Genomic DNA, 21,359 nt, shown 5'->3' with positions numbered 1-21,359 from the left:
CTGCTGTGGTTCAAATGAGTTCTCCTGCAACCTCTCCTCTTTGACAAGTCAAACAATTATATAGGGGCCTTTATAGCCTCAGATTTCTGCTGCAACCCTAGGCCAAATGGTGAAATTAGCACTGCGGTTCCATTCAGTTTTGACGCTAACGTACCACTAGCTAAAATAAGCAAGGTCATGTTACAAAAAGCTCTTATGTGTGGAGCACTTAATTGAACCCCTCATAAGTTTCCTATTGAAATAGTCATAATACATTAACAGAAAAAAATATATAGATTTAATACCCATATTGCAGCTCCATCACTTTCCCCCTACATACCATTATTCAATGCTCCTTTACACTACTGCAATCTCAGAAATACATGACATGGGCTTGGTAATCAAGTCACATAGATAAAGACATTACAGAAAGCTCTAGAAATACCTAATGTCAGTGCAATAGTACTCCTCAAGCCCTCAGGGGTAGATTTATATTATTATAACACTGAGGCGCTGTCTCCTTACCCCCCTGGCCGGCTTGGGCACGCGCAGGATCTCGATACTCACATGAGATCCCCAGCGCAGAGCCAGCAGCAGGGACAGCGCATCGCCACCTGCAGTTGTCAAAATAGATCGCTGCAGGGGGCTAGGATGCAGGTGCGCAGTATAAAATACCATTCAGCTGATCAGTAAGTGCTGACCGAGCAGAAGCCCTGTGTGTACAGGTAGGTGTGTGTGAGTGTAGCTGGGTACACACAAAGATTTATCTGTCTGGTGGTAACAAAAAGCTGTTTATGTATGGGAGAGAATGACTGTCAATTGCTCCCATTGTAAATAGCATTAAAAAAATGGTTGTTCAGCTTGATTAGACAAATCAAATAACTAGCTAATTTATCTCAACTACTATTGGTTTTTGTTCCAGCATTAGGGTGCAAATAGTTGTGTAACTTGCGCCCATACATTGCCAGATTTTTTATTCCACCAGACCAGACAGATAAACCTGTACGTGTGGACCCAGCATAGCAGCGCAGGTGCTGGGAACACGGCGACAGAAAGACAGTTTGAAAATAAAAAAACAGCTTTTATTTCAGGTATTTGATGTGGTCCCGCGTGTACAAGAGGGGGGTGCACGGTACAATTACAGCATGTAACGTGGGGGGGGGGGGGGGGGCGCGCGCACAGGCTCCCAGGGAGCAATAGGCCGCGCTCGTGTGCTGTACGGGGCCGCCGTGATACACTGCTCCGGCCATAGGGAGGCGCCGCTGGTGTGAACATGGAACCAGAAGGCGGCGGCAGCAGGAGGGTAACTCGGGCGGCAGGTTATTCTGGGCTATGCCGCGAGCCAGCAGGACTATACACTGCGGTATAAATACAAAACGAAGTGTCCCGTAGGAAGAAGGGGGGAGATGGTGGCGGCTCCGGGGACACACACACAGCCGGCCGTCTCTCCCGACACAGGCGACGGGGAACTCAGGACTCGTCGGGCTTGTCCACCGGCGGCCCGCACGGCTGCAGCATCTTCTCCATCAGATTAAAGCGCACGCGGGCCTTGCTCTCGTTCTCGGCCACAGCGAAGTAGTTAAGGAGGTCGAAGTGTCCCATGTAGGAGCAGTACGAGTCCCGGTGCTGGTTCACCAGCCACTCCCACTTAGTGGTGTCCGCATGGCCGGTGCCGATGTATTTGGACTGCAGGTGCTCGAGCTGGCTGTGGATGGTGTATCTGTCCGTCATGGCGCCTCCTTCGTCTGTGTGCTGCTGCTGCTGCTGATCACACGGCGGCGGCGGCTCCTCTCCTTCTCCTGGCACTGGCGCTCCGTCGGCGGATGTGCTGCGTGCAACTGAGAACAAACAGGCGTGCGCGACCCGGAACTGCACTACTAACCCTGTGCGTAGCGTCACCCCGTGACTTATAAGAGGAGGCGCTGAGCTGTATGTGGGCGGCGTACAGGTGCTCGTGCCCATTAGTGACTAAAATCACTTCAGTATTGTGACATTTCCCATCATGCCTGGGTTCACGTATACTGGATAGAGATGGGCAGAACGGGTCACTAAAAAGAGCTGGGATCGCGCGCGCAAGGCGAGAAAAGATCCGGATCATTTAGAAGAGTCAGCGGCTCGCTTTGGGAAAAGAGGAGTAATTTGATAATAATGAAGCATTATTTGTTTTACAATCATTTATTGCTATAAACAGTAAAATCAACATTTTTTAAAAACTTTTTTTTTTTTTTTAACAGTGAGCTGAACAAATAAGAACATCCACATAGCTCCCAACTTCTTGGGAGCCGGAGGAGGGACAGGGGACTGCGTAAATTGTTTTTGTTGGGGGGGGGCGTGGCCTATATCTCATCCGTGAGGCCACGCTCCCGTTTTGCCGCTATGGGGGCATGACCCAGAGGCTCTGTCTAGCCATGCCCCCAGCTCCCTTGCTGCGGGAATAGACATGTGCACAGCGTTTATTCCCCTCTGCTCAGCAGCCGACGGGGGACTCCCAACAGCCCCCCCCCTCGCCACGGGACTCTGCCAGCTGCGGGAGGGATGCGGGAATGTCCCCAAAAACCGGGACATTCCCGCGGTTTTTGGGGCTGTTGGGAGGTATGCATACATGACCGAGTAAAACACTGATCATTGTCTGGGTGCAGAATCGCCATCGATGGCGTCTGCACCGATGGCCATCCCTAGCAGCAGCAGCCTTGTTATTCTTTCTTTCACTTGCAGTCGCAGCACTGTACTCAGTCTCCAGAGTTAGTACATCTCAGCTGCCACAGGTGGCAGTGCTGAGCTCAGGCAAATGCATTGTAATAGACAAATGGGTGAATCCTGGATCAGAGCGCTAGATAGGAGATGTGCAGCTTAGGTTACTATAATGTCAGTGTTTTTGTCATCCACCAACAACAAATAGACAAACAGTGCAAAAACTATTATGCGCTTCTTCCTGTTCACATATGGTGCACACAGATAAAAATTAGAAAATAGATACGTGTCCTATTCATGTAACATCCAGAAGGTTCACTGATGAAACCTGAAACAATATAATTGTCTCCAAACACTCTCAATGAAGAGATGTGTGGTGATTGGAGACAGTACAGACAAGGATTGGTGCAATATGTCTGATAAAAGGGGGTTACAATTTATTCCATAAAATACACTCACAAACATATGAGGTTAAATCGCATAAAAACAATCCTACATGGCAAATGCAGCTGGGCTATCCTCCCATCAGTACTTCTCACCCACGATGGTGTCAGGCGGGGAAGGGCTGGTACAGTCCAGATGCCGGCTCAGGACTCATCAACCTCGACGGGGATTCAGCAGCAAAAGTCCACGGTGGGGGGTCACACACTTAGGGGGAAATTTACTAAAGGAAATTTGTAAAAAATAGGTGTAAAAATAGGTGTATTTGTATCCAGAAATACACTTATTTTTGACATTTACTATATGGAAAATACGGCAATTCATATTCATATTGATGTGCTATCAATACGAATACGAATTGCCGTATTTTCGGGATAGTAAATGTCAAAAAAAAGTGTATTTCTGGATACAAATACACCTATTTTTACACCTATTTTTTACAAATTTCCTTTTATAAATTTACCCCTTAATGCGTTTCGGACGCTTAGGTCCTTCATCAGAAGTGTACACTTCATTACACATACAAATCATTAACACACATAACGAGGCAGACAGTCCCGTCAAATTCACTTATTCCATTAATTCCAGTACCATCAACTTTTTAGACGTACAAATCTCAAAAGACCAGTCGGGGATTAAGACCAGCCTCTACACAAAGCCTACCGATCGTAATAACTTTGTATTAGCAAGTAGTGCTCACCCCACACACAGCAAAACATCCCTTCCTTACAGCCAGTATCTACGGGTACTCAGAATAGTTAGCGATAAAGAAGAAGCTGTGAAAGAATTAGCGAACATGACTGAGAAGTTCATGGAAAGGGGGTATAAACGCACTGAACTAGCCAAACAATGCCAGAAAGCTCTATCTAAAACTAGAGCGGAATTGTTAAATTCTGAGAGAGGATCAGACAAAAAATCAGACAAATTCATATGGGCAAATGTATTTACTAACCAATCCCATAAGAAGGTACAAGAAATTAAGAAACTCTGGCCTATCGTTAAGACAGACCCAGAGTTAAATTTAGGCAATAAAACCTTGATTCCTGCCTACCGTAAAGGGAAAAATCTTAGGGACTACCTTGTAAGAACTGATATCACCAAAATGGGCAAGACACCCACAAGTACATTCCTGGGTAAAACCAGAAAAGGATGTTTTCACTGTCCTAATTGCACATCATGCAGCTTCATGCAAACAGGGTTCTTCGTATCTCATCCCTATACAGGCAAGAAAATCCCAATTAACCATTTCCTTATTTGTACAACGAAATTTGTTGTATATATAATTTTTTGCCCCTGCTCTCTGGCCTACGTAGGCAAAACTGAGAGGCAATTTAAAGAGCGGATGGCTCAGCACCGCTCAGCCATATGGGCAGCCATAACAAGTGACCAACCGCTGGCCCGCCACTATGCCCAAGCCCGACATCCCCTGTCCTCAGTAAAATATATGATTTTGGATCATGTTCCTCCACTGGTAAGAGGTGGAGATAGAGGTAGAAAGCTTCTCCAGCTTGAGACTAGGTGGATCTATAAGCTGGGGACCCTCTCACCTAAAGGTCTCAACGAATAGTTGGGATTGCATTGGTTCTTGTGATTGCTGATTTAATAGTATCTTTTGGTAGAGTCATTACTTCTACAGGTCAGCCTTGATAGCGAATAACTGACACAAAGGGCCCCCGTCCTAAGTTCTAGTAAAGGGTGGCCTTAAGAATAAAATATTCAGTAAATACAGTTTTAATTAGAGCACATGTATCATTAATAGGAATCGTAGCCGTCATAAATTGGTTAAGTGCATTATTGGGCTTCGGCCATGTATAGATAATTAAGACATTAGCTTACTAATATGTCTGTTGGATAAATTTAAGCTGCAGCATTAATTGAATATTTTTTACGTTCTTTAATTAATTTCTGTACATATGCCTTCTTCTCGTCATGTTTCCTAATTATTCTTTATCACAATCTGCTGCCGCCATTGTATTAGTGTTTTATGCACTAAGTATGTATTTGTTATTTTGCAGTGGCACCATTGGTTGTTATAGTGGCAGCAGTTGTTCTAGCATACAAACCACATAAACCAGTCACTTTGTAATTTTTTTTATTTTCAACAAAACTTTATAGATAAAACACACACAATGACACGTTGCTGCGGCAACGGTCCCTATGACGATGACATCACTATCCCAGCGCCCACGGCATCGGCACGTGACTGCTGTCTCTGAACACATCAATGGTTCTGAACTACTTATAGAGGTAAGCACACCCTGTTATTTCATGGAAGCTGGTTTTTGATAAAAGCCGTTCTGCGGCTGAAACTTCCCTGAGAGGCTACGTGTGGTTATTTACTTGCAGCAAGTCCCAAGTGCCACGGTTGTGTTGGTTTATATGTTGTCTGGGTAGCTGATGCTGCGCCAGTTACTGAGGGCACGGGGCCACTAACAAAGCATCGGAGCTGAGTGCCTTTGGAGTGACGCCAAAATTCTTCCTCTACACTTATCTACTGGAAGGCACCCAAGGCAATTCATTCCTTATTACCAGGAGTGCCAGCTCATCCACAAGTATATATATATATATATATATATATATATATATATATAAAAACAAGGATACCCAGCGCAAAAGTCCTCAATGGAATATGTCCACAATATCAGTCATTGGGCGGTATTCAATGAGCCTGATTCGCCATGTTTTTATGGCGAATTTGTGCTGTTTGGCGAATTTTTTACAAAAACGGTGAATCACCCTATTCAATGACCACATGGCGAATACATTTGAAGGTTTTTTTCGCCATGATTCACCGAGTAGCAATCGCTATCTTTTTATGGAGAAGTGGAATGTGAACTTTTAAAATAAAGTGTTTTGTTTTTTACATTTGGTGTAAAAAAATCAGGAATTTTATTCTGAGGAGGGGCATGCTACTTTTATTCATGTGCATGTAACACAGCATACATACATACAAATATACATAGCATATATATATGCACACATACATATTCACACATACAATGCATACATACATACAGTACACACAGCATACACACAACCCCCCCTGTATGTATGTACTTACCCCTGGCCCCCTGTTCATCCAACTCTGCTGGCTGCACAGTGTCAGCGGCCAGCGAGCAGCCACTGCCAGTAATTCTGCCTCCGGCTCCCGCAGCCCCTGGCCCAGCAGGCCATTGCATCGCTGCTGCTTCATGTGCCCATGGCTGCTCATTGCCACTGTTCCCCTACAGAACTGAGGAGCTGCTGGGCACTCAAGTAGTAGCAGCAGACAGGAGGTTGGCTGCCCACTAAACAAAAATGTTTGGCCTATTAGGGGGGTTTCTAGGCAACCAGAAACCCCCCTGCATGCGCCACTGCAGTACATATTCTATTGTGTTAGTGTATTTATTCATTATGGTATGTTTAACCTTTTCCTGACCACTTATTTATATTATTTAAGTGGCCAATGTTTACATTCATGTCTGCTCTATGTAATGTAGAATGTAAGCTCTAACGAGCAGGGCCCTCTCTCCTCATGTGCAGGGCCCTCTCTCCTCATTAATAAATGATTATTTAATGATTTGTAAAAAAATCTCATTTATAAAACATATCAAAAAATACAATAAATAATTTTCACACAATATAAAATATTATTGAATATTAGATGGATAAATGGACAATGCTCATATAATTTAGGTGGCCACCTATTTCTGTTGGTTTATATGCAAGCTATAACATAATTAATGAAAATAAATAAAAAAGATCAAAAATATATATAGAAATAAATTATACGAAATATATATGCATAAAAATTATATAAGATAAAAATGAATGTCCCCGGGATTTATTCAAATTCCATATGTGAATATATGAATATAGATTGTCCACCAGGGATAATATTTCCACATATGTGGTACTCACAGACTCCAGTAAATATTTTGTAGCAAGATGGAAAGAAGCAGGGAGACTGAGGGATGATTCCGTGAAGTGTTCACTGCCCCCAGTGCTGCTACCTGCTAATTTGCGGTGAATGCAAGATGAATTGCCTGGTAAGAGAACCACCTGAAAACCAGCAGTGTGATGTCAGTCCGGTACTGCTGCGTCTCTCACCCGCAGCAGTGGGTGGTCTCACCTCCGGCTAGTGCGGTGTGTCCGTGGGGCGTACTGTGCTGCGTCTCTCACCCGCTGCACAGTTGATGGTAACAACAAAGCTGGAACTCGGTGTCCGTGTGTGGCCGCCTGTGTAATCGATGTCTCTGGCGGAATTGGCAGTGAGTACAAGCGTATGGGACAACAATGGTGGACTTCACAGGAAAAAGTAACTTCTCTCCACGGGTGCCAGGATCCTCTAACTAGTTTCGCTCCAATGTGAGCTTTTTCAAAGTTATAATAGCGTCATTGTCCACTGCTGCAACTGTCTTTTATTTAGCATGTGCTTGTCCTAATTTGCATTTGTACTGTAAATCACTATTTTCTTTGTGGTTTTTTTTGCTCATCTATGTATTGTCAGGCACTGTGGAACCCTTGTGGCGCCATCTAAATAAACGATAATAAATAATAAATGAATAAATGTCCAGGGTCATTAGTAGGTTTTTCAATCACTCCCCTAGACTCCCACACTTGCTGTAATGTTCTCCAGAGTGGAAGTGTGTGTGCTGCATTTGGAAACCCCCCCTCTATAAATCCTGCATTTGCCACTGTTACTTATGTCCCAGTGGCAGGCATACAATGATGAAGCAGGGGTGTGCGCTGTGTCTTGCATCATCCAACATCTCACCATGTGCTCCTACTGTACATCCCGTGTCACTGTGCTATATGCCCCCACATATCCTGTCCTGTGTTATGAATAGTGGTGGATTAGAGGAAAAGGGGAATGATAGGGGATAAAGGAACAATAGGGGGAGATAGCTCACCCTATTACATTTACGTGATAAACAAAATTTGCGATTTTGGATAATAAATGGCAATAGTTAAAAAATTGCTAACTATTACATTTGGCCCAAAATTTGCTGCAACACATGCTGGGACTCACATTGTGTTTGGCTGCTTTTCTTAGGTCAAGCATTCATTATTATTATATATTGGTTCAATAAATAACATTATTTTTTTTTTTATATTTCCTTTTTATTCAATTTCTTATGCATATAAAAATAACAATGACATAGACATTCTACATTTCACAGTTACATAACAATACATTCTCACTGGAACAATTGCACCTGGTCATGTACATCACACTTTATCACTCCCTTTGTTCATTTTATCCCGCTGTTCCCAGTGAGACAAAAAACATCACAATACAACAATACTTGCCCACTCAAGCCCACCCCTTCCCATTCCCGTTCCCAATCCATGTGTTTATTTGGCCCTTTTACGTTTCCAATATTTCTTCGCCCAATTAGTACATTTGTTTTGAAACCCTGCTTGGCTATATGGGAGTCTGATGTTTACTATGCTACGGTCGCCCAGGTAATCTCCCCCCCCCCCCCTTTTCTTTGATAACTTTATGCTGTCCTTTGTATATTATGCCTTTATGGCCCTATTTCTTGACCTGGCTGGATATCTATTCTCACCCTGTGAATCCAGTGCTTATGGTGAAAGTGATTTCTCTTTTTAATCTTAGGGGTAAAAAGAGATCAGTGTCTTTTTTTTGGGATTTGTGTACCTCTGTATTACCCATTAATAATTCCCTTGTGATTTGTCATTTTACTCCATGCTTTATTAACCCCTTCCTGACAGAGCCAGTTTTTGCGTTCCTGACAGAGCCCTTTTTTTCAAATCTGACATGTCTCACTTAAGTGGGGATAACTTTTTTTTGCTTTTACTTATCCCAGTGATTTTGAGATTGTTTTTTCGTGACACATTGTACTTCAAATTAGTGGTAAATTTGGGTCGATACAGTCTGTGTTTTTTTGTGAAAAATACCAAAATGTCGTGAAAAAATGGAAAATTTAGCAATTTGCAAAATGTTAAATTTTCTGCTTGTGAGACAAATAATCATACCACTCAAAATAGTTAATAACTAACATAGACCATATGTCTACTTTATGTTGACATCATTATTTCAACTTCCTTTTCATTTTTTTGGACACTAGGAGGCTTACAATATGAATAGCAAATTCTCAAATTTTCAAGAAAATTTCAAACACTGATTTTTTTAGGGACCAGTTCAGTTCTGATGTGACTTTGAGGGACTTGTATGTGAGACACCCCCATAAATGATACCATTTCAAAAACTGCACCCCTCACAGTATTCAAAACAGCATTTTGGAAGTTTGTTAACCCTTTAGGTGTTTCACAGGAATTAAAACAAAGTGTAGGTGAAATTTCAAAATTTCATTTTTTTTGCAGATTTGCAATTTTAATACATTTTTCTAAGGAACACAGTACATTTTACTAGAGAAATGTGACTAAAAATTGATTCCCCCAATTCTTTTGTTTTCATAAATATCCTATATGTGGCCCTAGTGTGCACGTTGACCAAACCACAGGCTTCATAATAGAAGGAGCACCTACTTGATTTTGGAGCCTCCTTTTTATGAGATTATTTTTTAGGCACCATGTAGGTTTCTAGGCACCATAAGATGCTAAAAGTTAGGAACCCCCCCACAAGTGACCCCATTTTGCAAACTACACCCCTCAGGGAATTCATCTAGGGGTATAGTGTACATTTCAAACCCCCAGGGGTTTCACCAATTGTGGTACAACTGGGCAGTGAAAATGAAAAATTAAATTTTTTACACAAAAATGCAGTTCTGGCTCAAAATTTTTCATTTTCAGAAGGTATGAAGGAGAAAAAGCACCCCAAAATCTGTGCCCCAATTTCTCCCGAGTACGGCAATGCCTCACATGTGACCAAAAAATACCATTTGGGTGCATGGCAGGACTCAGAAAGGAAGGAGTGATTTTTGGATTTTGCAGCTCAGATTCTGGTGGAATGTTGGTGGGTGCTATGTCGCATTAGCAAGACCCCCCAAGCACCAATACAGTGGAACCCCCCCACAAGTGACCCCATTTTGCAAACTACACCCCTCAGGGAATTCATCTAGGGGTATAGTGTACATTTCAAACCCCCAGGGGTTTCACCAATTTTGATACAACTGGGCAGTGAAAATGAAAAATTACATTTTTTTACACAAAAATGCAGTTCTGGCTCAAAATTTTTCATTTTCACAAGGAATGAAGGAGACAAAGCACCCCAAAATCTGTGCCCCAATTTCTCCCGAGTATGGCAATGCCTCATATGTGACCAAAAAATACCAGTTGGGTGCATGGCAGGACTCAGAAGGGAAGGAGTGATTTTTGGTGGTGGAATGTTGGTGGGTGCTATGTGGCATTAGCAAGACCCCCCAAGCACCAATACAGTTGAACCCCCCCACAAGTGACCCCATTTTGCAAACTACACCCCTCAGGGAATTCATCTAGGGGTATAGTGTACATTTCAAACCCCCAGGGGTTTCACCAATTTTGATACAACTGGGCAGTGAAAATGAAAAATTACATTTTTTTACACAAAAATGCAGTTCTGGCTCAAAATTTTTCATTTTCAGAAGGTATGAAGGAGAAAAAGCACCCCAAAATCTGTGCCCCAATTTCTCCCGAGTACGGCAATGCCTCACATGTGACCAAAAAATACCATTTGGGCGCATGGCAGGACTCAGAAGGGAAGGAGTGATTTTTGGATTTTGCAGCTCAGATTCTGGTGGAATTTTGGTGGGTGCTATGTCGCATTAGCAAGACCCCCCAAGCACCAATACAGTGGAACCCCCCCACAAGTGACCCCATTTTGCAAACTACACCCCTCAGGGAATTCATCTAGGGGTATAGTGTACATTTCAAACCCCCAGGGGTTTCACCAATTTTGATACAACTGGTGAGTGAAAATGAAAAATTACATTTTTTTACACAAAAATGCAGTTCTGGCTCAAAATTTTTCATTTTCAGAAGGTATGAAGGAGAAAAAGCACCCCAAAATCTGTGCCCCAATTTCTCCCGAGTACGGCAATGCCTCACATGTGACCAAAAAATACCATTTGGGTGCATGGCAGGACTCAGAAAGGAAGGAGTGATTTTTGGATTTTGCAGCTCAGATTCTGGTGGAATGTTGGTGGGTGCTATGTTGCATTAGCAAGACCCCCCAAGCACCAATACAGTGGAACCCCCCCACAAGTGACCCCATTTTGCAAACTACACCCCTCAGGGAATTCATCTAGGGGTATAGTGTACATTTCAAACCCCCAGGGGTTTCACCAATTTTGATACAACTGGGCAGTGAAAATGAAAAATTACATTTTTTTACACAAAAATGCAGTTCTGGCTCAAAATTTTTCATTTTCACAAGGAATGAAGGAGACAAAGCACCCCAAAATCTGTGCCCCAATTTCTCCCGAGTATGGCAATGCCTCATATGTGACCAAAAAATACCAGTTGGGTGCATGGCAGGACTCAGAAGGGAAGGAGTGATTTTTGGTGGTGGAATGTTGGTGGGTGCTATGTCGCATTAGCAAGACCCCCAAAGCACCAATACAGTGGAACCCCCCCACAAGTGACCCCATTTTGCAAACTACACCCCTCAGGGAATTCATCTATGGGTATAGTGTACATTTCAAACCCCCAGGGGTTTCACCAATTTTGATACAACTGGGCAGTGAAAATGAAAAATTACATTTTTTTACACAAAAATGCAGTTCTGGCTCAAAATTTTTCATTTTCAGAAGGTATGAAGGAGAAAAAGCACCCCAAAATCTGTGCCCCAATTTCTCCCGAGTACGGCAATGCCTCACATGTGACCAAAAAATACCAGTTGGGTGCATGGCAGGACTCAGAAGGGAAGGAGTGATTTTTGGATTTTGCAGCTCAGATTCTGGTGGAATTTTGGTGGGTGCTATGTCGCATTAGCAAGACCCCCCAAGCACCAATACAGTGGAACCCCCCCACAAGTGACCCCATTTTGCAAACTACACCCCTCAGGGAATTTATTTAGGGGTATAGTGTACATTTCAAACCCCCAGGGGTTTCACCAATTTTGATACAACTGGTGAGTGAAAATGAAAAATTACATTTTTTACACAAAAATGCAGTTCTGGCTCAAAATTTTTCATTTTCACAAGGAATGAAGGAGACAAAGCACCCCAAAATCTGTGCCCCAATTTCTCCCGAGTACGGCAATGCCTCACATGTGACCAAAAAATACCATTTGGGTGCATGGCAGGACTCAGAAAGGAAGGAGTGATTTTTGGATTTTGCAGCTCAGATTCTGGTGGAATGTTGGTGGGTGCTATGTTGCATTAGCAAGACCCCCCAAGCACCAATACAGTGGAACCCCCCCACAAGTGACCCCATTTTGCAAACTACACCCCTCAGGGAATTCATCTAGGGGTATAGTGTACATTTCAAACCCCCAGGGGTTTCACCAATTTTGATACAACTGGTGAGTGAAAATGAAAAATTACATTTTTTTACACAAAAATGCAGTTCTGGCTCAAAATTTTTCATTTTCAGAAGGTATGAAGGAGAAAAAGCACCCCAAAATCTGTGCCCCAATTTCTCCCGAGTACGGCAATGCCTCATGTGTGACCAAAAAGTGTCAGGACTCAGAAGGGAAGGAGTGATATTTGGATTTTGCAGCACAAATTCTGGTGGAATGTTGGTGGGTGCTATGTCGCATTAGCAAGACCCCCCAAGCACCAATACAGTGGAACCCCCCCACAAGTGACCCCATTTTGCAAACTACACCCCTCAGGGAATTCATCTAGGGGTATAGTGTACATTTCAAACCCCCAGGGGTTTCACCAATTTTGATACAACTGGTGAGTGAAAATGAAAAATTACATTTTTTTACACAAAAATGCAGTTCTGGCTCAAAATTTTTCATTTTCAGAAGGTATGAAGGAGAAAAAGCACCCCTAAATCTGTGCCCCAATTTCTCCCGAGTACGGCAATGCCTCATGTGTGACCAAAAAGTGTCAGGACTCAGAAGGGAAGGAGTGATATTTGGATTTTGCAGCACAAATTCTGGTGGAATGTTGGTGGGTGCTATGTCGCATTAGCAAGACCCCCCAAGCACCAATACAGTGGAACCCCCCCACAAGTGACCCCATTTTGCAAACTACACCCCTCAGGGAATTCATCTAGGGGTATAGTGTACATTTCAAACCCCCAGGGGTTTCACCAATTTTGATACAACTGGGCAGTGAAAATGAAAAATTACATTTTTTTACACAAAAATGCAGTTCTGGCTCAATATTTTTCATTTTCAGAAGGTATGAAGGAGAAAAAGCACCCCAAAATCTGTGCCCCAATTTCTCCCGAGTACGGCAATGCCTCATGTGTGACCAAAAAGTGTCAGGACTCAGAAGGGAAGGAGTGATATTTGGATTTTGCAGCACAAATTCTGGTGGAATGTTGGTGGGTGCTATGTCGCATTAGCAAGACCCCCCAAGCACCAATACAGTGGAACCCCCCCACAAGTGACCCCATTTTGCAAACTACACCCCTCAGGGAATTCATCTAGGGGTATAGTGTACATTTCAAACCCCCAGGGGTTTCACCAATTTTGATACAACTGGGCAGTGAAAATGAAAAATTACATTTTTTTACACAAAAATGCAGTTCTGGCTCAAAATTTTTCATTTTCAGAAGGTATGAAGGAGAAAAAGCACCCCAAAATCTGTGCCCCAATTTCTCCCGAGTACGGCAATGCCTCACATGTGACCAAAAAATACCAGTTGGGTGCATGGCAGGACTCAGAAGGGAAGGAGTGATTTTTGGATTTTGCGGCTCAGATTCTGGTGGAATGAATGGTGGGTGCTATGTGGCATTAGCAAGACCCCCGAAGCACGGTGAAATGATGAACCTAAAAATCCATAGATGTGTGGTATATTTTAAAACACTCCTTTATACATAGGCCGGGTTTGTCGGGGCAAGTGTCACACTGAAAAATAGTTTGCTTTCTTATTCCCTTTTTATAGCAAACTTTGCACCTTTTTTGTGTCCTGCCCTTTTTTCCAGTGGAGGGGATTTCATCAGGAAAATGCTGCCCTGGTACAATACGGGGGCCAGTACTAGAAGTACTGGGGCCCTCTGCCTGCTGGTTCCCAAATACTAGGCCCTTTATGACTTCCTCTTGAAAGTGCATAAATGTCCCCCTCTGGCCGGTAGAACGGAATAGCACGTAAGCGTTATACAGTGCCATCTGGATGATATACACGGCCAGCTTCTTGTACCAGATTTTTGTTTTCCGCAGGGCACTGTACGGCTTCAGTACCTGATCTGAAAGATCCACTCCGCCCATGTACCTATTGTAATCCAGGATACAATTAGGTTTGGAGGTGTGGGTACTGGTACCTCGTACAGGGACGGAGGTGGTACTGTCTCCGTGAATTGTTGTCAGTATAAGGACATCCCTCTTGTCCTTATATTTGACCAACAACATATTTTCGGTGCATATTCCCCTGCTTTCACCCCTTCTCATTACTTGGGCAATGTGCGTTTTTGGGAGGCCTCTTTGGTTCTTGCGCACAGTACCGCAAGCTGCTGTACCTCTTGAACCAAGGGCCTTAAACAGGGGGATGCTGGTGTAAAAGTTATCCACATAGAGGTGATAACCTTTATCCAGGAAGGGGTGCACTAAATCCCAGACAATTTTTCCACTAACACCTACGAGGGAGGGGGGGCATTCTGGCGGTTCAATTCTTGAATCCTTCCCTTCATATACCCTAAACCTGTGGGTGTACCCTGAGGTGCTTTCACACAGCTTATACATTTTTATGCCATACCTTGCCCTCTTACTGGGAAGGTACTGGCGGAATTTAACCCTTCCTTTAAAATGTATAAGGGACTCGTCTATGCAAATGAATTTATCTGGGATGTACATCTCTTCAAATTTGGCACTGAAATGATCAATGACCGGCCTGACTTTGAATAGCCGGTCAAAGGTGGGATCATCTCTGGGTGGGCACTGTGCATTATCGTTGTAATGCAAAAATTTAAGGATCGTCTCAAATCGAGCCCGGGGCATGGCCATACGGTAAAATGGGGTGCTGTACAGAACATCTGTACTCCAATATTGCCTAATTTCTGGCTTTTTTACTATGCCCATATGAAACACCAGACCCCAAAATGTCATCATCTCTACTGCATCTACAGGGGTCCACCTAGCAAATGATGACGTGGGGTTTTGAGCAATAAACTGCTGGGCATATAAATTAGTTTGGTCCACAATTAAATTTATAAAATCATCAGAGAAAAATAATTTGAAAAAGTCAATTTCTCTGAGACCTGTGGAATCAAATTGGATTCCTGGCATGGCCAAAAACTCAGGAACCTGGGGCTCAAAATTGTCTGGTGGTGGGGTCCATACGAGATCAATTATTGGGGGGGGGGTCTCAGCTGCTCTACGGGGGCGTCTTTGAGGGGGTCCCTCATCACTAGAGGAGGAAGATGAGGTTAAGATGAATCCTTCAAATTCCCCGCTTGCCTCACTGGCTGTGTCAGAATCAGAGGCAAGCATGGCATATGCCTCCTCCGCTGAATACATTCTTCTGGATGACTGGGATGACATTTGGGATGACATTTGGGATGCCATTTTTATTTTTGTGTTACTGGTAGTGAAATGTTTCAACACGTGTATAGTGTAGGGGGGGGGGTACAAACTTTATTTCAACCCGGGGGGTATGTAGTGTGTAGTGTGTAGTGTGTATGTAGTGTAGAAAAAAAAAAAATACTTTATACAGGAATTTGAACCCAATTAAAAAAAAAAAAAATTGAAGGGGTTAAAAAAAAAAAAAAAAAGGCCCTGCGCCAAAAATTGAGCACAGATGTTGGTCAGTAACGTCCGTCACTGAACAGCGCTCAAAGGCAACAGGAATTTGATAAAAAAAAAAAATAGATCAACCCTGTGCCGAAAAAGATGATCAGTGATGTACGTCACTGATCAGCGCACAGTGGCCACAGGACACCCACAAAATAACAGTGTGTGTAAAAAAAAAATTAAAAAAAGACCCACAGCAGCCTCAAAAAAAAAAAAGGTGATCAGTGATGCAACACTGATTACCAGTGAGGGGCAGCAGGTGCACAACCTTTGGTGCAACTGACAGTGCAACTGGCAGCAACTGACAGGTATATATAAAAAAAAAAAACCTCTGCGCCCCCAAAAAGTTGCTGATCACCTCAGATATAGTGATCAGCACAAAAGGCGGGGGTAGCAGACACAAAATATACACTCTCTATCACTCTCTGTCACTATCTCTCTCTATCTCTCTCTATCTCTCACTATCTATCACTATCTATCACTATCTATCACTATCTATCACACTGCAGCAGCAGCACTGACAGTTATATGTATAAAAAAAAACCTGCACCCCCAAAAAAGGGGGGTAGCAGACACAAAATATACACTCTCTATCACTCTCTGTCACTATCTCTCTCTATCTCTCTATCTCTCACTATCTATCACTATCTATCACTATGACACTGCAGCAGCAGCACTGACAGTTATATATATAAAAAAAAAACCTGCACCCCCAAAAAGGGGGGGTAGCAGACACAAATCTCTCTATCTCTCACTATCTATCACTATCTATCACTATCTCTCACTATCTATCACTATCTATCACTATGACACTGCAGCAGCAGCAGTGACAGTTATTTATATATAAAAAAACCCTGCACCCCCAAAAAGGGGGGGTAGCAGACACAAAATATAGCTCTCTCTGTCACTATCTCTCTATCTCTCTCTATCTCTCTCTCTATCTCTCTATCTCTCTATCACACTGCAGCAGCAGCAGGAAGTCCCAAGAAGTCAGATCCAGGAAGCGTCCAGCACGCTACAAGCAGTGATCAAGTGATCAGGTAAGGTATTTGCAAGGATCAGGTAAGTATTAGCAAGGATCAGGTCAGTATCACGGCAGATAGGCACGGTGACCGCTCTGCACGCTATTCCAGACCGGAATGGCGTCTGCAGCGCAGTCACCGGTAGTTTAAATGTCGCGCCTTGGCTGTGATTGGTCCGTGGGTCCCACGGACCAATCACAGCCTTGGGGGCAGGTGGGGTGAGGGTGGGGTGAGGTGTCATCGTCACCGATGACCCCCTCATGCCCCCTGACGCCCGGCGGTGATTGACACCTGTGTTACCGAGCGTCCGATTCGCTGGTAACACAGGAAAACGCTGTGAATGGCTGTTCACACTTAACAGCCAATCACAGCGATCGCCGACGGGGGGGCGACATCGCAGCCCCCCCTGGGCATGCAGGGACATGTCTGCTGTCAGGGACAGCAGACATCGTCCCTCTGTCACTGCGTCTCGAGACGCAGTGACAGTTTAAAGTCATGACGTACATTTATGCCATGTGTCGGGAAGTACATCCCAGCCATGACGTAAATGTACGTCAAATGACGGGAAGGGGTTAAACTTACTTTTCGTATTTCTGTGTATGTGTGTATATTTTTCGTGTGTTGCTGTGTATTCTACCTATACGTGTTAGTCTATATTCTCCGTTTATGTAGTTCTATTACTATTTGTCCATTTACTCCATACTTTATTAAATTTACTTATCGTGTTTCTGTGTATGTGTACATATTTTTCATGTGTAACTGTGTAGTCTACCAATCTTTTCCACCCTACATACTCCGGGCCATTATCAGCCAGCCAGGTCCTGGCAATCATTACCTTGGCCAAGGCACATATATTAATGATAAGGGATTTGTCCTCCCTACCTATACTTCCTTCCCCCATCATGTTCAAAAGACAGCATTTAGGCGTCAGGCTCTCCCTGTTAACCACCATATCTACCAGAGATTGTTTTACTTTCTCCCAGAATTCCTGTACTACTGGGCACTCCCAGGCCAGATGGTAAAATGAGCCCGTGGCTCTTTGGCACTTTGGACATCTATCCGAGGACCTTCCACCAAACTTCCTCAATCTTGTCATTGTTAGGTATGCCCTGTGTAACATAAACAGCTGGACTTGCTGTACTCTAATTGAGTTTGTAGCTTTTGATACCGATGACATCTCGCTAGCCAATTCTTCGCTCTCTATTGACCCTATGTCGCTCTCCCATTTCTCCCTCAATTCGTCCAATCCACCCCCATCAGACTGCATTAGTTGATTATATATTTTCGAGGTTAATTTTGTTTGGTTCTTGTGTAGTTTCACGGCGCCAACTACTTCCGGGTTGGGTACGCTCGCCAAACTATCTAAAATAAAGTAACTTAACTCCATGCCAACGTGGATATTTCATACCCCCACTATCCACGTTGGCATGGAGTTGATTTTAGATAGCGTGGCGAGCGTAGCGTGGATGAGCGAAGCGAGCCCCGCAAGGGGACTCAGACGCACGGCGCCATGCTGGCGCCGTGAAACTACACAAGTACTATTTGTTTTTTCCCAGATTTAAGCAATTTCTTAATTGGGGATGTCCCTAATCTTGGAGGGGTTCCCAAAAAGTGTGTCTCCGAAGCACTCCTCAGCTGGAGGTATCTGAAGAAGTGCATTGTACTCAGAACTCCTCCTGTAGTTGTTTAAATGATTTTAATATCTCACCATTGTAAATCTGACCCAGCGTGGTTACCCCATACTGTTCCCACACCTTGGAGACTTGGAGATGCTTTGTCTCTTTTATACCCTGAGGGTCATTTATGGGGTGTTCTAGATCTACTTCGGATAATTTCATCAGTTTGTTAGCTTCCCTCCACACTTTAACTGCTTGTGCCACTACTGGGGTATCCCCCTTATTTACACAACCCTTTAGCAATTTGTGCAGTGGGGTGGTCCCGCTCTCACTCTGTGCTACAGCACCCACTACACCCTCATTCGTGCAGCTAGGCCCTGTCCAGTCCACCAGTGATGTCAGCTGGCTCGCCATATACTATAATTTAAAGTTAGGCAGCACCAATCCCCCCTCATCCCTCCCTCTCATCAAAATCTGCAGTCGAATTTTGGGGCGTGCGTTGTTCCAAATGAAGGTGGAAAGCATACTACAGGGGTGGCCAACCAGTCAGAAACAAAGAGCCAAAAAATATGTTTAGAGATGCCGAAGAGCCAACATCATGCACATATGTACATTTACACACCGCCTCCCTCATACACACATTTACACACCGCCATCCTCATACATGATTACATTTATACACCGCCACCCTCATAATACATACATACCATTTATACACCGCCACCCTCATACATACATACATACTGTACATACCATTTATACGCCGCCACCCTCATACATACATACATACCATTTATACAACGCCACCCTCATACATACATACATACCATTTATACACCGCCACCCTCATACATACATACAGTACATACCATTTATACACCGCCACCCTCATACATACATACATACCATTTATACACCGCCACCCTCATACATACCATTTACACACCACCACCCTTATACATACATACATATTGTACATACCATTTATACACCGCCACCCTCATACATACCATTTACACACCACCACCCTCATACATACATACATACATACATACATACATTTATACCACGCCACCCTCATACATACAGTACATACACCACTCTCATCTATCAATCCATACACTGCCTTCTTCATACATACATACATGCATACATATATCCATACACTGTCTCTCTCATATACATCCATCCATTGCCTCTAACGCTATACAGTACATATAAATGCAAACTCTACCTCCACCAACATAACAGTGCAGCTACATAATATATGGTCGGCTCAGCAGAACGCTGCATAGGAAAATATAAAGCCAGGAGGGAAGGAGGGTGCCGCTAGCAGCACGCTCACACTGTGCAGGGACTGGGAGGGGGATGATGCCAGACGTCTGTCATATATGGGGAGGGGGGCGGTGCTTCGTGGCCGTTCGCTATGGTATGCAGCCGCTCACTGTGGGGAGGCGTGGGCTGACCGATCACTGCTGCCCACAGTGATCGGGAAGAACTTACACGGCACTGCAACAGGCCGGGGGTGGTTGAAGGAGCCGCAGCTCAGTAAGGGAAGAGCCGCATGCGGCTCGAGAGCCGCGGGTTGGCCACCCCTGGCATACTATTTATTTTTCTAAAAAAGGAGTCGGGCACATACTGTGGAGCCTGTTACAGTGCATATAAAAACTTAGGGAGCACAATCATCTTTATCATACTACCTGTGCTTGTTAATGGTAGTTTCTGCCATATTTTAATTTTTTGGTTAAGATATGATATTAATGGTTCCAAATTCAGCATCTTGTATTCGGCGGGATCCCGGGAAATCCATATTCCCAGATATTTAAAGGATTGTACCCACTTAAGTGGTGTATTCACTAATGGGGTTCTGGAGTCCCCCGGTCTCACCGACAAGATGCTGGATTTGCTTCAGTTAACTCTAAACCCGGAGTAATCCCCGAATCTCCTGATCTCCTCCATCACTATTGGGGCTGCCCTCCCGCCGTTAGATAGAAACAACAAAAAGTCGTCGGCATATAATGCCACTGCGTCTGTTATGGTACCTGTCTTAAATCCTACTATATCTGGGTGTCCTCGCAGAATGCAAGCCAGAGGCTCGATGGCCAGTGCGAACAGGGCTGGCGAAAGTGGGCACCCCTGTCTCGTACCTCTATGAAGATCGAATGGTTTTGAGACAAGCCCATTTATGGCCATTCTGGCACTCGGGGTCGCATAGAGCAATTGCACCCATTTTATAAATTTTGTCCCGAATTGGGGAAGCTATCGTTATTATAGCTTGCACTAAATGTCTCCATTAGCATGGGAGCCAAGATTTCTGAGGATCGCTTATATATCTCGGCTGGAATGCCGTCGAGGCCGGGAGACTTTCCACCTGGAAGGGAGTTAATTGCCGCTTTTAATTCTTGCAGGTTAAGTGGTTCCTCAAGCTCTAGCATCGCTTCCAGTGGTAGATCTGGTATATCTATATTACTCAGTATCTCCCTTATTTCACTCTGATTATATTTTACTCTGGACTCATAGATCCCCTTAAAATAATCGCTAAATATATTCACAATTTCCATATTCTCATATACCACACTCCCGGTCATATCTGTAATTTTTATGATGGTATTCAGGGGACTATATGCTTGGGCTAGATTCGCTAGTAATCTACCCGTTCTATCTGCGGTCGCGTATCTGATCTGGGAGCTATGAAGCATCAACCTGGAGTTCTCCTCCTTTATGGAGTTAACCCACTTCTTCCTGTGCTTCCATCCATTCTCCCTTTGATGCCTCATCTCCCAATGCTATATAATGTTTCTCCCGATTCACATTTCTTTT

The 21,359-nt window shown here is 43.8% G+C and overlaps 3 protein-coding genes across 3 annotated transcripts in view; 1 reads left to right on the top strand and 2 right to left on the bottom strand.

The window, feature by feature from the left end:
• LOC146063784 (uncharacterized) overlaps positions 1 to 21,359 on the bottom strand; it is a 57,069-nt gene that overhangs the window by 16,629 nt on the left and 19,081 nt on the right. The gene's annotated exons all lie outside the window — the stretch shown is intronic.
• On the bottom strand, positions 1,040 to 1,869 carry SF3B5 (splicing factor 3b subunit 5). Its single transcript, XM_083176538.1, has one exon. The coding sequence runs from the start codon at positions 1,708 to 1,710 to the stop codon at positions 1,450 to 1,452; it is 261 nt and encodes an 86-aa protein (XP_083032664.1). The 5' UTR covers positions 1,711 to 1,869; the 3' UTR covers positions 1,040 to 1,449.
• The window catches only part of LOC146063785 (uncharacterized), a 33,274-nt gene continuing 15,433 nt past the window's right edge, over positions 3,519 to 21,359 (top strand). The window contains exon 1 of the mRNA XM_083176531.1: positions 3,519 to 5,358. Within this exon, the coding sequence (XP_083032657.1) occupies positions 3,581 to 4,678 (1,098 nt within the window). The 5' untranslated portion in view covers positions 3,519 to 3,580 and the 3' untranslated portion in view covers positions 4,679 to 5,358. The remainder of the gene's footprint in view (positions 5,359 to 21,359) is intronic.

Source organism: Crinia signifera, chromosome 3, assembly GCF_055691185.1.
Source record: "Crinia signifera chromosome 3, ASM5569118v1, whole genome shotgun sequence".
Taxonomy (NCBI): Eukaryota; Metazoa; Chordata; class Amphibia; order Anura; family Myobatrachidae; genus Crinia; species Crinia signifera.
Note: the sequence above shows the minus strand (reverse complement) of the source record. Positions and strands in the feature narration are given on the sequence as shown.

What these genes read in the sequence shown, in the direction of transcription:
- SF3B5 (XM_083176538.1), bottom strand. Translation starts at nt 1,710, where the DNA reads ATGACGGACAGATACACCATCCACAGCCAGCTCGAGCACCTGCAGTCC.